This window comes from Diaporthe citri, assembly GCF_014595645.1.
Source record: "Diaporthe citri strain NFHF-8-4 chromosome Unknown scaffold_1, whole genome shotgun sequence".
Lineage (NCBI taxonomy): Eukaryota > Fungi > Ascomycota > Sordariomycetes > Diaporthales > Diaporthaceae > Diaporthe > Diaporthe citri.
This window is the reverse complement of record NW_025064846.1, coordinates 9584054-9600602: the sequence shown is the minus strand read 5'-3', so window position 1 is coordinate 9600602 and position 16549 is coordinate 9584054. Positions and strand designations below refer to the sequence as shown.

At 54.9% G+C, this 16549-nt stretch overlaps 6 protein-coding genes across 6 annotated transcripts; 4 read left to right on the top strand and 2 right to left on the bottom strand.

The window, feature by feature from the left end:
• Positions 1 to 375: 375 nt before the first annotated feature.
• Positions 376 to 1002, bottom strand: INS49_002500 (uncharacterized protein; the record flags this gene model as incomplete). Its single annotated transcript, XM_043163309.1, has 2 exons — positions 376 to 786; positions 856 to 1002. 2 exons carry the CDS (start codon positions 1000 to 1002, stop codon positions 376 to 378), a joined length of 558 nt encoding a protein of 185 aa, XP_043031815.1.
• Positions 1003 to 1521: 519 nt separating this feature from the next.
• Positions 1522 to 2576, top strand: INS49_002499 (uncharacterized protein; the record flags this gene model as incomplete). The annotated part of the gene is made up of 2 exons (XM_043163308.1): positions 1522 to 1738; positions 1798 to 2576. 2 exons carry the CDS (start codon positions 1522 to 1524, stop codon positions 2574 to 2576), a joined length of 996 nt encoding a protein of 331 aa, XP_043031814.1.
• A 613-nt stretch (positions 2577 to 3189) lies between these two features.
• Positions 3190 to 4911, top strand: INS49_002498 (uncharacterized protein; the record flags this gene model as incomplete). The annotated part of the gene is made up of 4 exons (XM_043163307.1): positions 3190 to 3549; positions 3606 to 3719; positions 3798 to 4554; positions 4604 to 4911. The coding sequence occupies 4 exons, from the start codon at positions 3190 to 3192 to the stop codon at positions 4909 to 4911; spliced, it is 1539 nt and encodes a 512-aa protein (XP_043031813.1).
• Positions 4912 to 7700: 2789 nt separating this feature from the next.
• Positions 7701 to 11824, top strand: INS49_002497 (uncharacterized protein; the record flags this gene model as incomplete). Its single annotated transcript, XM_043163306.1, has 6 exons — positions 7701 to 8203; positions 8409 to 8618; positions 8708 to 9302; positions 9370 to 9413; positions 9465 to 10881; positions 10979 to 11824. 6 exons carry the CDS (start codon positions 7701 to 7703, stop codon positions 11822 to 11824), a joined length of 3615 nt encoding a protein of 1204 aa, XP_043031812.1.
• A 257-nt stretch (positions 11825 to 12081) lies between these two features.
• On the bottom strand, positions 12082 to 13604 carry INS49_002496 (uncharacterized protein; the record flags this gene model as incomplete). The annotated part of the gene is made up of 5 exons (XM_043163305.1): positions 12082 to 12314; positions 12378 to 12537; positions 12619 to 12953; positions 13008 to 13348; positions 13408 to 13604. The coding sequence occupies 5 exons, from the start codon at positions 13602 to 13604 to the stop codon at positions 12082 to 12084; spliced, it is 1266 nt and encodes a 421-aa protein (XP_043031811.1).
• Positions 13605 to 14984: 1380 nt separating this feature from the next.
• INS49_002495 (uncharacterized protein) lies at positions 14985 to 15740 on the top strand (the record flags this gene model as incomplete). The annotated part of the gene is made up of 2 exons (XM_043163304.1): positions 14985 to 15215; positions 15327 to 15740. The coding sequence occupies 2 exons, from the start codon at positions 14985 to 14987 to the stop codon at positions 15738 to 15740; spliced, it is 645 nt and encodes a 214-aa protein (XP_043031810.1).
• Between the last annotated feature and the right edge of the window lie 809 nt (positions 15741 to 16549).

Genomic DNA, 16549 nt, shown 5'->3' with positions numbered 1-16549 from the left:
TTGATCCCAGTATGGGAGGATGTGAAGCGTTAGAAATGCATTTTCGGGGTATGAATAGACACGAATTTAGATCAAAGTTTGCCTTCCTGGAGCCCTGCGAGTTCTCATAGTTGAGATCGGCGAACTGGAATCTTTCACGCTCAGTTGGGGTTCTGATGCCAGCACAAAGCTCAACTTGCCATCGTGCAAGACTCTGGTGACTTCGTATACAGTGCCCGGAACGTACAGCCCGAGTTGTTCAGGTGTCTTTGATACGATTGGTATGGTACCAGCGAAATTCAAACGAATTCCATATATTAAGCATAGCACCTCAGAACTACTAGTAGAATCTCATCTTACAGGTGAACTTGATCAACGCTGCCTGTCGCTTCCAACCTACAGGCTCCGGCACTCGACGATCTTGACCGTCTGCGTCGGGCGGTCCTGCATCTCCGTCCTCACGCCGCCAATCTTCTTCAACGTGTCCATGCTGCCCTGCGAGTGCGCGGGGATCCTCCCGAAGACGGTGTGCTTGCCGTCCAGGTGGTCGCACGCGCCCAGGGTGATGAAGAACTGGCTGCCGTTGGTCCCCGGCCCCGCGTTGGCCATGCTCAGCACGCCCGGCCCGTCGTGCGACAGGCCCCGGACGATCTCGTCCTCGAACTTGCCGCCCCAGGCCGACTTGCCGCCGGTGCCGTCGGCGCGGGTGAAGTCGCCGCCCTGGATCATGAAGCCCTTGATGACGCGGTGGAAGATGCTGCTGTCGTACTTGCCCGCGTTGGAGAGCGTGATAAAGTTCAGGCATGTCTAGATGAGATCGTTATTCACAGGAGCCATGCAGATCAAAAGTGGATCGGATCGAGGAGGGTGATTTACCTTGGGAGTCTGTTCGGTGTGCAACTCAAGCTCAATGTCGCCGAAATTTGTTTTCATCAGTACGCGTTGTGGCAGCGGGCCACTCGGCTCCTGTCCTTCCACCAGAAGTGGGGGCTCGGACTTGAAGAGCTTCTTAAAGAAAGACATTATGTGTGTAGAGCTCTGGTTGCGTAGAAGCCGGAAGTCAATCTGCCATTGCAGGGAGTTGCAAGTTGCTTCGGAGAAGTCCTTCACCGCTGATTGTCAAACACGAGAGTTGCCTACCCGTGAGTACTGCATTATGTAAGCCATTTTTTGACAGCTGAGGACCCCAGAACTCGGCCGAGACGAGCTGTATCAGAGTGTTGAGCAACAACTTGCCCCCTTCAATCGGCAGGAGCGATCCCGAATCATGCGACTGGAACGGGGGTCCCAGAGCAGTGTTTCAAATCCGTGGGTAAGACTTGTGCCGGACCTGCCGGCGACTCAATCCAATTCTCGGGCATTTTTGCCCCTCGCGTGCTTGCGACTCCAGCTTGCATCTTCCGGCGGGGCCCATGTCGCCAGCGCTAGTCACTATATATCACTTTGGCAGTCGCAGGCCGTTCATCCAGTCTACAACTGATATCTGGGCGTATGGGATCTTCATCTCGAGTCTCCGTGCAGTGTTTTTTAATTGTGTTCATCATGTTGTTTGGGTTCAAGCACTTCTTCCCTGCCCTCCTTGCGTCACAGACAAGCGTTACAAGGGCAACGCAAGTCGTCTTGAGCGACGCCTCTGCGAAGCAACCTCAGACGGGCAGTGTCGCTTATACGCTTCCCACTGAGCGCACCTTTTTACTCAACGTGCCAGCTGCATATAAACATGAAGAGCCACATCCCCTGGTGCTCTCATTCCACGGAGGTCAGTCACCAATGGTGTTGTAATCAGACCGAAGGAGACATTTGCTGATAATGCAACAGCTGGCGGCTTCAGTGAAAAGCAACAGCGCATCACGGAGCTCTCTGATTCGTCCCTGAACATAGCAGGGAAGCCATTTCTCACTGCCTATGCACAGGGCGTGAACAACACGGAATGGAACATGAGACACATCTGGAAAGGGGCACCGTACGAGAACAGCTCAGTCGACGACATCGCCTACGTGTTCGACATCATCAAGGCCATCTCATCCATATACACCATCGACCGGTCCCGCATCTACGCATGCGGCAAGTCCAACGGCGGAGGCTTCACCAGCCTGCTGGCATGCCGGCCAGACACCTCAAGCACCATCGCGGCGTTCGCGCCCGTCAGCCCGGCCCTGTACCAGGGCACCTACGCCTTCCACAACTGCACGCCGTCACGGCCCGCGCCGATATTCCACGTCCACGGAATCGAGGACGTCATCACCCCATTCTACGGGCGGACCCCCGAGGAGGGAAGCTTCGGCCCAGAGCCGGACGTCAGGCTCTGGCGCCGGCAGTGGGCGGAGCGCAACGGCTGCGCCAGGGGCGGGTACCCGGGCCAGTTCCCCCAGCCCGACCACGTCAAGGAGGTCCACCCGGGCGCGTGGGAGGAGGTCTGGGACTGCCCCGGCGCGGAGGTCAGGGCGCTGAGCGTCGAGGGCCTGGGACACGCTTGGCCATCCACTATTGGGTTGGACTTGGCTGGGCGGCCTAACCACACTGCGAACTTCAACCTGACGAACCAGCATCTGGTGCAATTCTTCTCTAGACACTCTCTTGGGAAGGTTTCTGAATAATCCGAGGGATGGTCCACAGCCCAATCTGTTTTCTCTTCTGCCTGCATGACTGCGTACCTGCGGGTGGGTACGTACCTGGGTAGTTGGATAAGGCGCTCACTGCTGGGCTATTACAATTGATACAGCCTTGACAGGATAGTATAAAGCCTGTACGTGCATTTTGATGCCATGGTCTGTGGTGCATCAACTCAAAGTCCGCTGCCTCTCCGAAGAATCCGATTGCCAACTTTACTGAGTGTCGGGTGCTCCAATCAGCCACACGGTTGTCGCCTTGGTCGCTGTCAGCAGCTCGACGGTCAGGACTGTCAGCCTCGGGTGTCATTCCCGGCCCACAACACCGCCCCGATACATCCAAGTCAAACAACCCCACTGGACCGTAGAGGAATGTTGGATTATACCAAAGGTGGTTCAAAGTCCTGACATTTTCGGCACCCGAGTTTCGTCGAGCACTAAGGAGACTCCCAACCATTTCGCGGTCCTGTCAAGGCAGGGATAGACTTTCAATAGTATTTGAGAGTCAAGCCCGCCAAGAATCTTGGCCTCTTCCTAGAAATTCATTCAGCTGTGAGGCGTCCACACGCTTCAACAGTCCGCCCAATCGGTACAGTCGGCGATGGACTCTTCTCTCAGCTACCTCCTCGGAGGGCTGAAACTACTTCCTTCGTTCGCCCTCGGCATCTTGGCATTGCTGATAGGATATGTCGCGTTGAATGAGTACCTGCGCCGAAAAAGCATGATATCGGGCCTCGCGAGTCCACCGCAAAATATCGTTTTCGGGCATCTACCGTATTTTGCGCACAAGGGCGTAGCAGAGCCTTGTCGCGAGTGGTCGGAGAAGTACGGACCAGTCTACCAGATCAAGCTAGGAAACATCACCGCGGTCACGGTGAATACCGCAGCGGCAGCCAAGCATATTTTCAGTCACCAAAGCCATGCTACGAGCTCTAGGCCTGAGTTATATACCCTACACAAAGTACGTCCCAGATATCATCAAAAGCGATGCGTTCACCGCTAATCTCCCTCTCGCAGCTCGTCAACAATGCCTCAGGGACGCCGATCGGGCAGACTCCTTATAATGACTCGTTGAAGAGACGTCGCCGAGCTGCCGCAGCGGCTTTGAACAGGCCGATGGTACAGACATATGTGAGTGTTTAAGGAGAGAAGGCATTGAACCCACTTTCAACATTTACGCGGCTGACCTGTGTGTGCCACCCGCCATAGACGACGCATCTTGATCTAGAGACTCGGCATTTCATCAAGGATCTATTGCAATACGGGAGGGATGGCGCGGTTCCCATAAACCCAATACACGCTATACAACGCATGTCGCTCTCCCTTGTTCTGACACTGAACTGGGGTGTGCGAATGCGCTCGCAAGACGACGCCCTCTTCTCGGAGATCGTGCACGTCGAGGAGGAGCTGAACTACTTCCGCGGCTCCAGCGCCTCTCTGCAGGACTACGTACCGCTCTGGCGGCTCTTCCCTTCCAAGTCGGCCCAGGCCATCGCCCTGCGGAACCGCCGGGACGCCTACATCCTAAAGTTCGACCAGGAGCTGCGGGGGCGCGTGAAGCTGGGCACGCACGCCTCCTGCATCCAGGCCAACGTCATGGTCGACCCGGAGGCCAAGGTCAGCGAGGAGGAGGTTAGGTCCATCAGCCTTTCAATGCTGTCGGCCGGCTTCGAGACGGTGGGCGCGACGGTCGCGTGGAGCCTGGGCTTCTTCTCTGCGCACCCTGAGATCCAGGATAAGGCGTACCGCGAGATCAGCAAGATGTACGGCGAGGAACAGCCGCTTTGTGATGCTCAGGAGGATACAAAGTGTGAGTATGTGGCGGCGTTGGTCAAGGAGTGCTTGCGGTATTTCTGCGTGGTAAGGATGAACCTCCCCCGGTCGACCATCAAGGAGGTAGGGTACGGCGGGAAGATCATCCCGGCTGGGACGCTTATGCTTTGCAACAACATGGCTTGCAACTTTGGTACGCTCCTCCCCACTGCTCACTGCATGCCGCCTTGACTGACTATCAGACCCTGAACTGTGGCCTGATGCCGAGGTCTTCCGGCCGGAGAGATGGATCGAGCACCCTGATGCGCCACTTTTCACGTACGGCCTCGGGTATCGGATGTGCGTGGGTGCGACCCTGGCGAACCGGGAGCTGTATTTGATCTTCATGAGGATACTTCACAGCTTCAGGATCGAGCAGTACGCCGACTTCGACGACAGCCCCGTCACTGGCATCCGAGATGCGCGGGAGCTAGTGGCCATGCCCAAGCCGTACAAGGCATATTTCATTCCCAGGCACCAGGACTTTTTAGAGTCCTCCCTGGCTGAGTAAGATCATGAAAAGAGTAAGATGTGACGTGGCTCGTGGCTTGTACTGTCCAAGAGTGGTAGTGCCCTGGAGCCAAGGGCGGTCGGTGATTATGGCAATACCTATGTACTTACGGACTGACTGAACTGGCATAACATCCATGACTTAGAATTTATGCCAGCACTTAAGTCTTTTGACACTGGATCAGTGTTTCCATGCTTATAAAGCTACCCTGGTCTGGACCAACTGACTCGTTTGGGGCTTGAGAGGGACACTTCTGTGGGCCTGGCGCATAAGGGGTTAATGAACCAAAATACCTCACAAGTGGCGACGAAGGATCCTCGATTATCGGCGACTCCATCGACTCTAGAGGGATACGATCCTTTTGAACTGCGCTGTTTTCTTCGCGATCAATACGGACTGTGCGGGAGAGGTTGACGCTTCCAGCCGTTGTGGCAGCACCGCTCCCGCCTCGATACGGGCTTATGTACATTGATGCTAGAGCAACTAAAGCCGAGTGACACACAAGCACGAGCCCGTCTGTGCTGTTCGAAAGAGTCTGGACATTACTGAACCCGGCCATTATGACAGCGGATTGACTCTGAGTGACCAGCTGTCTTGAAACAGCGGTTCCACAAGACATCGGCGCGGGCTGATCTGGGCCGATGGATTGACAATCGGTCCGCAAGATGCAGTTGCCTGATGCCTGAGGCGCTGTAATACCACATTGTGATCAAAGTCACTATCATGGGGCTCACCGTGGGACCTCTACGGCACCTGGGTTGCAGGAAATCTCGACAATACACCTATGCACGAGGGGCCAAGCTGATTGGAATGTTCTTCTGGCCAAGTCCTACAAGACGGTTTGATCCAAGCAGCTGGAGCTTCAGGATGCCACGGGCACGGTCACACCACTTTCACGGAAGTACTGGTGCGGGAGGCCTTCCGGAACTGACATATTGAAGAAGCAGCAAGCCTCCTCGGCCCTGTTTTGTATTACCATGTATCTAGCTTGGCAGATAAACATTGATGATATTACTCGTCCGGCTGTTGTAAACAGTATAGTGTGTATTCAAATACGTACATAGTAATTGGTCTGCCATGTCAAAGCTCGCGGTATAAGAGGGATGAGGTAGGGTTGGACCCTGGATCAAGCCCAACGTGGGGAGCGCGGAGTTCTGGAACTCCAGAGCTGCAGTTTTCGCCTAGACAGCCTGCAGCTGGAACTCTCCTTTTTACACTTTACATCCACGAGGTACCCGACAATGCAGCCTGCCCACCGTACGCCCGATCGAGGCTCACACGACAGGAGACACAAGAACACGCAAGCACACGTGCCCCGTGGTACGGCCAGTAAGAGGTCACCGCCGTTTGGGTTGCCCTTGTCCAGGAGCGCGACATGTTGTTACCCACGACTACGGAGGCGCTGCTTGGCAAAGTCTTGGACACGCGACGGTGACGAATGCTTGTGCACAAAGCCAATATTAGCCAATTTCCTAGCGTCAAGCGGCCCCTGAGGACTGGCTGAAAACATGGAAATGGAGACTGGCGAGCAGAAGAAACAAGGCAGACAAGGCAGATATGGTAGATGTGCAAGCGCGCGAAGCAGCTGCGCTGCCTATCTACAGACGCTGTGCCCATCCTGCATGCACCCAGCCAGCGTTCCTGGGCGCTGGAGCACCCTGCAGCACCCTGCAGCGGGCCGGTGAGATCCCCGCCCCCACAGGGTCGCCAGGCCACGGGGCCGCAGGGCCACAGAGTCGAAATATAGCTTCTGGAGCACCTATCTCCTGCGCCAAGTGGGCAAGGGAAGCTGCCCTGGGGCGTATTTGTTCTGCTGCGCCAGTTCGGGAGGAGCAGAAGGGGCGTTTTCAACTTCCCAAGGGGCATCCGGGGGTTCAAATTTGGAGGCAGCCCGCCAAGCTGGCCATGGGTTACCGCCAAGCAGCGCCAAGTTGGGCCCGAAAATACCTGGAATCAACCACCCCCATGGGCCTTGCCATGGGGCTGCCATGGGGCTGCCATGGGGCCACACAACCGCGCACTTGCAGCTGCAGTGCCGCCCAGAAGTGCTGCTGCTGTGGCTCCAATCAACAACGGCGGCGGGCCAGGCCTGTCAGAGCAGCCATGCCAAGCTTGTGGTTGGCGAGCAGGATGTCAATCCGCCCATCCATGGATCCTGAGAGATGAGCTGGCCTGGGGATCGGGCCCCCTTGGATGGAGCGACGAAAGGGGATCAGCTTTCAGGTACGGCAGTGCGCCTGTACGCCCAATGTTTGTGTAGGACGCTTCCCCCTTCGGCAGAGGGAAGCCACGACGGCAGAGCACAAGCTGGGAGCGCTGATATTGTCTCAGATATCACCTTGTTTTCCTTCCCTTGGTCTTTCCTTTTCCCGATCAAGATTCACCGAGATCTTGCTTCGTCTCGAATTTCCAGCCTTGTTTCCCCTGTTTTCCCCTGTTTGGGTTGTTTGTTTGTTTTCTCCCTTCCCTCTTTTGCGCCTTCCCCTGGCTCACCTTCTCAATCACTCCTTCCAAACACCCCGAGTTGCCTTGCGACTGACGTGCCACTCACTGCTTTGGGAACGTGTCACACCTCACGCTTGAGCTTGATGGGCTTGTGCAACCCACCTGCTTCTCACCTGCACGCCCCTCAACAAATACATCATCGAATCAGCTGCTCTCAGCTGCGGAGCTGTCCTGTGGCCTGATCCTTTCGCACGACCAAGGCGGACTGGCAGCGTCAACGGCCAGACTTTACCTGGCGCATCCTTGGAGCGCAAAAACATAACATCAACTACATCATACCCAGCATGACTAGCAACGCAGGGTCTGAGTGGGAGAACGCCACAACCGTGGTGGGAGAGGGCGCGGCCGCGACGGCCGACAACGAGAAAGACCATGCCGTCCCAAAGCATGTCAAGTTCCACGTGGACCTCAGCGATGCCCTCACGCCCGACCCGGGCACCGAGGACATGTTCAACCACCCCAAGAACAAGTTCGCCTTCTCGCCCGGCCAGCTCTCCAAGCTGCTGAACCCCAAGAGCCTCAACGCCTTCTTCGCCATGGGCGGCCTCGCCGGCCTGGAGAAGGGCCTGCGCACCGACATCAAGAGCGGGCTGGGCTCCGATGAGGATATCCTGGACGGCTCAGTTGCTTTTGAGGACGTTGCGACCAAGGGCGCGCCCAAATACGGGTCCCTCGGGAACACCGCGCCGCACCCCGGCGAGGAGAAGTCGGCTGCTGCTGCGTCTGGCGCGCACCACGCATCGACCCAGGGTTTCTCCGATCGGCAGGACGTGTTTAACGACAACAGGTAAGCTTGATCCCATTTCCAACTCATCGCGCTCACTCGTGGGAGTGGGCGGGCATATTTCGACTGGGGGCATGCCGATAGCAAGCGCGCCAAGAGCGTCGATTAGAATGGAGTCGCCATTGTGAGGTCATCATGGACTTGGACAAGGAAGCTGCACATAGCCTCACGATCGCCCGAGACTGGCAGCTAATCAACCTTTGAACAGACTTCCTGAGAAGAAGAGCAAATCGCTGCTCGAGCTAGCTTGGTTGGCGTACAACGACAAGGTCCTGATTCTTCTTACAATCGCAGCGGTTGTCTCTTTGGCACTCGGCCTCTACCAGACATTTGGCACTACCCACGAGCCTGGTGAAGCCAAGGTGGAATGGGTGGAAGGTGTTGCTATCATTGTGGCAATCCTGATCGTTGTCATCGTGTAAGTAAATCTCGGGCGCTCGCCGAAGGCTACGTCAATCACTTGTGGACCTCCGTCATGAGCAAGTGCTAACTCATATCGCCCAATAGTGGCACCCTCAATGACTTCCAGATGGAACGCCAGTTCAACAAGCTTAACAAGAAGCACAATGACCGCACGGTCAAGGTGGTCCGCTCCGGCAAATCTCAAGAAATTTCAGTATTCGATGTCATGGTCGGTGACGTGGTCCACCTGAGCACCGGCGACATGATTCCTGTTGATGGCATCTTCATCGAAGGGTACGGCGTCAAATGCGACGAGTCTTCTGCGACTGGTGAATCGGACCTCCTCAAGAAGGTCTCCGGCAACGACGTTTTCGCAGCCTTGGCAGACGCAGCCGCGTCTGGACAGGATCGGCCAGAGCTGGAAAAACTGGACCCGTTCATCATCTCCGGAAGCAAGGTCCAAGAGGGAACAGGAACCTTCCTTGTGACTGCCGTTGGTGTCAACTCGAGCTACGGACGAACCGCAATGGCACTGCGTACCGAGCAGGAAGACACCCCTCTGCAGAAGAAGCTGAACATCCTAGCCGACTGGATAGCCAAGTTTGGGGCCGGTGCTGCACTGATTCTCTTTATCGTGCTTTTCATCAAGTTCCTTGCGGCTTTGCCTGGAAATGACGCGTCGCCATCGGACAAAGGCCAGGTATGTTTGACAATAAACCCTGCTCAAATACTTTTAGTGAACTTGGCATTATCTGACTCAATTCTAGCAATTCCTCACCTTGTTAATTGTCTCTGTAACGGTGGTCGTCGTGTGAGTATTACTGGTCCTCTTCCTATATTCAGCCACTGACAGAGTGTCTAGAGCTGTGCCTGAGGGCTTGCCTCTGGCTGTGACTCTCGCTCTCGCCTTCGCCACCACCCGAATGATGAAGGACAACAATCTTGTCCGCGTTCTGAAAGCATGTGAAACGATGGGCAACGCGACAACCGTATGCTCAGACAAGACGGGAACTCTTACACAGAACAAGATGACTGTGGTCGCTTGCACCTTGGGAAGTTGCAATAGCTTTGGGGGCACAGAGCCGTCGCTCGACGACACGGAAAAGCGCGATTCTCCCGAAAAGGAAGTTGTCGAAACTGTGCCCAACGTTCCCGTCAACGAATTCGTGGCTTCCCTGAGTGATGAGACAAAGCGACTTCTAATCCAGTCCAACGCAGTCAACTCGACGGCTTTCGAGGGCGAGCAAGACGGAGAACAGACTTTCATTGGCTCGAAGACCGAAGTCGCACTACTGACTTTCTCACGCGATCATCTCGGTGCCGGACCAGTCCAGGAAGAGCGATCCAATGCGAATATTGTGCAGGTCCTCCCGTTCGACTCCGCGAATAAGTACATGGCAAGTGTTGTGAAGCTTGCCGATGATAAATATCGAGTTTATGCCAAAGGTGCCTCTGAAATTCTCGTCAGGAAGTGCGATCGCATACTTAGCGACCCTGAATCCACTACTGGCGTCGAATTGAAGGATTCTGTACGCGAGTCGATTCTCAGCACTATCACTTCCTACGCCGGCCAGACACTGCGGACTATCGCTTCTTCATACCGAGACTTCGAATCGTGGCCACCGGCAGGTATGGAGTCCAAGGACGATCCGAAGGGCGCCGATTGGTCAAAGGTCCACGAATCCATGACTCTCGTGGCCATCTTCGGAATCAAAGACCCTCTTCGGCCCTCCGTCAAGGATGCTATCAAGGACTGTCAACGTGCGGGTGTTGTGGTGAGAATGGTGACAGGCGACAACATCCTCACGGGCCGCGCAATCGCTAGAGAATGCGGTATCTACCACCCAGAGGAAGGCGGCATCGCCATGGAGGGCCCTGACTTCCGGCGAAAGGACGAGAAGGAGCTCAAGGAGCTGGTGCCCAAGCTTCAGGTCCTTGCGCGCTCAAGTCCCGAGGACAAGCGCATCTTGGTCCGTACGCTGAAGGAGCTTGGGGAAACCGTAGCCGTCACCGGCGATGGTACCAACGACGCTCCTGCTCTGAAGATGGCCGATATTGGGTTCAGTATGGGCATTGCGGGCACGGAAGTCGCAAAGGAAGCCTCCGCTATTATTCTCATGGATGACAACTTTGCTTCGATTGTGAAGGGTATGATGTGGGGTCGTGCGGTCAACGACTCGGTCAAGAAGTTCCTGCAGTTCCAGCTCACGGTCAACGTTACTGCCGTTGTCCTCACGTTCGTTTCGGCTGTCGCTTCGGCCGAGGAAGAGTCGGTACTCGTAAGTCGACCCCGGATAATACCTGAACTCCTTGCCTTTTTCTTGTCACCGATTACCGCGATATACTGGAAATATCAGCCGCTGACCTATATAACAGAACGCCGTGCAATTGCTCTGGGTGAATCTCATCATGGACACATTCGCAGCTCTGGCGCTAGCGACGGACCCCCCGTCTCGATCTGTACTGGACAGAAAGCCCGATCGGAAGTCCGCATCACTCATCACTCTTCGAATGGCCAAGATGATTATTGGGCAGGCAATCTGCCAGCTGGCGATTACGTTCTGTCTCCACTTTGGCGGCGGGACTCTTATGGGCTACGACGGAACATCTGAGCACGAAATGAAGAGGCTGAAGACGCTGGTCTTCAACACCTTTGTGTGGTTGCAAATCTTCAACGAGGTCAACAACCGCCGTCTCGACAACAAGATCAATATCTTCGAAGGCATTACACGGAACTGGTTCTTCCTTGGCATCAACCTGATCATGATCGGCGGCCAGGTGCTAATCATCTTCGTCGGCGGCGAAGCCTTCGAGATCGTCCCTCTCAACGGCAAGGAATGGGGCCTGTCCATCGGCCTCGGCGCCATCTCGCTGCCGTGGGGCGTCCTCATCCGCAAGTGCCCCGACGAATGGGTCGCCGCGTGCCTACCGTGGTTCATCCGGAAGAGGTGGGCACCCGAAAGCATCACGCCGAGCAAGATGGAGGCACACAGGCGTAACACGTTTGAGCTGGAGGAGGGCATTCGACCGCCGCTGCGCACGCTCTCGACGCTGCGCGGGGACCGGGCGAGGCAGAACATCCGCGGCGGGAGTGGCTTCAGGGCGTATATGCACGAGCAGAAGGTCAAGGCCAAGAAGGCAATAAAGAAGACAGCTGCGCCGGCTCACGCCGTCGCCCCTGTGAAGACTGTGGAGAGTGCTTCGGAGCAGGGCAAGAGTTGAAGGATGGGCGAGTTTCTTTCGATGGGGTAATGCGTTGACGCGTAAAATTAGATAATTCGACAGGCAAATACAAATTCTTTTCGTGAAGTAGAAGAGTACCTTTGGAGATTGGATTAAATATGACTTGATTGGTCGAGCTGGTAGTTCAGGTTCTAAAAGGCCTGATCGCCGGAGAGCGCATTAATCGCTACAAGCACGCTGCGACGGAATGTGAAATAGGTTGCTTGGTGAAGAGACGAATTGCCAGGGAAGAACCCTCAAGTCTCGTTGCGGTAGTCAACCCACTCTATGAGTGAAAGCGCCTGTTTGGCGGATTCACGGCTCGAAGGCTCCCATTTCAGCAATGCAGATATTGTAAGAGATAGCACTCGGAGGGATTTGAAGTCGTAATCCGAATACTCGTCGACTTGGTACTCTTCCTCTTCCTGACACTTTCTGATGATAGTTCTCCTCCTCTCTTCGAACGTGTCCACGTCTCTTTGATGGTGGCCTGTGGATACAATTTACTTCGTCAGCTTGAATTTGACTTGAAAATAGAACTTTCGCAACTCACCATTGACTTCAGAGTCCATGCTTCTCCTTTGCATCTCCCTCCACAGCGAATGCCATTGGGCTGGTAATGGACCAAGCTTTGACACCATTTGCCCAACAAAAGCACCGTCAGAGCCGTGCTCAAATGGAAATGGTGATTGCTGAAAATACAAGGCGTAGATCTGTGTAGAATGAGTTGGTTAGCTACCACACGAAGAGGCGCGGTACGCTGCCCCTGTTGGATTGTGGCTGAAGGAACGTACAACACAGCCTGCCCTCCACAGGTCATGATGGGAGTCGATCGACGCACAGAAAAAGGTTTCTGGCGACCGAAGGTCGATTGGCTGCGGAAGTGTCGTGACTACTTGCCCAGCTGGGAACGCCAAGCCCCAGTCTAGGAGCCGCATGTCCTCCTCGTCCCGGTCAGTCCACATATCCCAATCCGCAGTCTTGACCAGCACGCGAGGCATGTTGGGCGGGAGTGCTTCTTGGCCAGTGTATGTGGCTGTGATGGGTTGCCCGCCCAGGGCGACAAAGAAGTCCTCATCACCGTTCAGTGCTACATCGCACGTAAAGGCAACGTTGCCGAAAGAAATATCTGTAGATGGCTTGTTTAGATATCTCCCCTTGGCTCGGAAGAACAACTACGTACCTCCATGGACCACGCCAGCTCGGTGCGCAAAGTCTACTGCCTGAAGTACGCGCTTCGAAGCTCGAAGTACTGTGTCAGGTCTCAGAGTCTCACCAAAAAGACCACATGCACGGAGTACCCTCGCGACTGATGGCCCGACCAATTCCGTGACGAGGCAGTTGTGCGTGCCATTTGGCCCGGAAATTTGGAAAGTCTCCAATAGACGGGTGAAGCATCTTGGTTGTTTTTGATCACTGCTGGCGTGGTGCTTCTCCAGGGCCAGCAGGGCTCGTACCTCCTGGTCTTGCTCGAGTGGGCCCTCACTTATTCGAGACTGTTTGATCTTCAATGACACCCATTGGCTGCTTTTCGAGATCAGCTGGGGTCCACACGACTGATGGGGGCCGCTCGGCGGTCGTACCTCTGACGAGTATCATGCGCAAGCCACACGGTCGCCTGCCCTCCGAAGCCTAGCTTGTGCTTAATTACAAACCTCCCGTCTTGGAAGGTGTCGCCAAGAGCGACAGGGTGGAAGCCGCCAGGTCGGTAGTCCTCAGGGGGCTCGTGTGGCTGGACGTTGGTAGCATTCGGGAATACATCTTCAGTCCACTCCACCATGGTGATTTGACGAGTGACGCGCGCGCGTTGTCCCGGCTACACACACCTAGTCAGGCTGGTGTTGGAAGCAAAGTGTAACTTCGGTGCCGCCGCCAGTTGTGTTGAGTTAGCCGCGCTAGAAAGAAAACTTTTTTTTTTCCTCTGGGCATGAGATGGGGCGTTACTCTTGAATTATGCCCGGCGCAGTTTGGGCTCAAGTAGAGTGCGCGCCGTGCCGCGCAGATGCGGCCAACGGCCGGGCCTTCTGTATGCGAGTGCTGCGTAGCGAGCAAATGGGAGGCGTACGTCGATACCAACTGCCTAAACGACCCGGGTGATCGAGGTGTTCCCTGTCTCCGTGACGACATGCGTCACGTCGCACAGCACGCCGGGTGCTGTGGTGCGAGGCAAAGGAAGCGCGAGTGCCAGGGGTTGCACTCGGTTTCGGTGCTTACTACGCGATACCGGTACCGTGGAGTTGGAACCGAAAGTGATGTGAGATAGTTAGATCCCGTTTGCGACGTGCATTGGCTTGTTCCGACAGGCATTAGTCTCGCGATAAGCCGGTCTCGTCAGGTTCAGATGGTTGTCACTGGCGGATGCCCTGGTAAGTTAGTTTAACGACAACAATGCTGCAAGAATATGTGCAGTGATCCTGCAACCCCTAAATCCAGACCAAATCACAACCAGCGACTATGTTAGCCACCGTCACATAATTGCAACACATTATTTGAGTATGCCCAGCTGGGCAAATCTTGGAGGGCGGTTCAATTGCCGGGCTCATACCTGGCAACCAATGTCATGGAGGTCAGCACTGCGGCATGGGGCCTTTTTGGCTTGGAAGGGATCTTTTTTTTGTCCTATTTTTTCTTGTGGATAAAGTCTCCGAATCCGAAAACCATTGATCTTTCGCCAGTAAAAATGTGACTACTGCACGCGCTTGAGAGGGACCGAGGTAGCATCTTACCGTCAGCTTTGCGATACCGATGCCGAGTACCATTACGAGTGACAACACAGTGGCCAAAAACAAGAGTTCTCTGGGCCGTTCCATATTTGGGAAAGACATGTGCCAAAGCCCTGAACCCTGCACGTGGGAATGCATCACGTTGGGGCATGGCCCCCAATATCGCCTTATTCCATCCCGCCAGCACTGTATCCAGGTTGGCTCTTTCAGCCTATCGGTTGGGCGAAGGATTCCGATCCCAGGAGTCTCACGCCTCCTCTCTTTCGCTATCGCCCCCTCCTTGTCACTCCCTTGAGCGTGGTGTTACAGAACACCTTCCAATTATCTGGTCTCATTTTATCATTCTGGTTATCTGGTATAGTGGTTTTTACGATTGAGTATCCGGAGGAAGGTCCGGACTTAATGTTCTCGTGCGAAATGTCACGAAGCTGACCAGGATGGCCAGATTGGCCCGATGGGCACAGAAGCTGTTCGGCCGGATCAAGAGCCCACCTACAGTAGCGACAGCGCCCCAGGCAGCAACTTCAACCTACAACGCCAGTAAAGAGAGGTCCGAACAGACCATAATCCGGCCAGCAGGCCCACCACCTCGAGCTGTCCACGAGAGACATTGGCAGAAAGAAGAGCGTAGACGGGCGAAGAGCGATGGTGGTGGCTCCATCCTCGTCGTCCTGCTGGGCTCTCCAGGCATTGGAAGGAGGTCTCTAGAATATAAGGCATGTCTTGCGCTATAAAGCTGCCCTTGAAGGCTTCTCTCTTGCTCACGGTGTCCAAACTAGCTGCTTTACGACGACATGGACGGCGGGGAATTGCTTGAACAGGCCAGGTTCTATATGGAGGAAGAAGTACCGACGTACCTCTGTGGCGAATACGTATACAACCTAGACATCATCACATCCGCAAGTGACCCGATCCTAGATTATGGCCAGGGTTTCGGTCATTCTTTCTTCAGCGTCATCCTGGCGTATGACATCCACTCACAGGACTCGTTCGATGAGGTCGCACGCCTGTACGACACTATCTGCCGCCACCAGAAGAGCGGCCAATCTGGGTTTGACATCTTGGTCCTTGGGCTCAAGGCAGACTTGGATAGTGCAGACGGACGTGTTCCACGAGACATAGGCGAGAGGTTCGCTTGGGAGCGCGAATGCTCCTTTGCGGAATGCTCGGCCAAGTCTGGGGATGGGGTCTAATTATGAAGCATTTGGTATGGTTGTCGAGTATGCTCATGGCATCACGGTGCAGTTTTCTGGAGACCCCGAGGGCCGTAAATCTTTTATCGACCAAAGCCGTGCCCACCTGGCTCGGACCATGCACTCTATCGAGACACGATAACCTATGTCTACCCCTGGAGCCGTGGCAAAGCTCCTAATGGCACAGGCCCTCCGTGTGTTCTCCAGCACATGTTGGTTGAAAAATTGTCTGTAGCTAAGAGTTCGAGTTCCTGTCTTCTAATATTCGAACCCACCAGTTCTATGGGTCTCCGCATGTGTGTATCTGTCTTTTTGATGGGCCATGTACCTAATTCGATCCTCAGCACATTCGGCTTTCATGCTATGCGGAGATCGCTTTTCGAGTGTTAAGTGTCTCAAATCTTTTAGCTATAGGTCTTTGGTGATAATATAGTGGGCCATAAATAAAACTACTCTTCTGTCGCGAGAACCCCCAGCATTCCATACTTTGGGGGGGGGGGGGACTCACGGCCGTCAATCACAGGTATCGCATCTGCATACCATGGAACTTTCCGCACAGAAACATCGTCTGAGATAGCATGCAGGCAGCGGCCAGGGGCAACTATTGCGCAATATGCATGACCTGGTCGCGACGTGGTTAATATCTAACGAGTCTACAAAAGTACGGTTCGACTACTTTGCTGACCACCCTCACGCACCTAGGGCCCACAGCAGAGGAAACTCTTTGCGTGCGCCGAAACACCTACGCTTACATCCATCACTTGATCCATGATTCACTGACAGAGAGTCTCGCAGGACACTTCTGCACG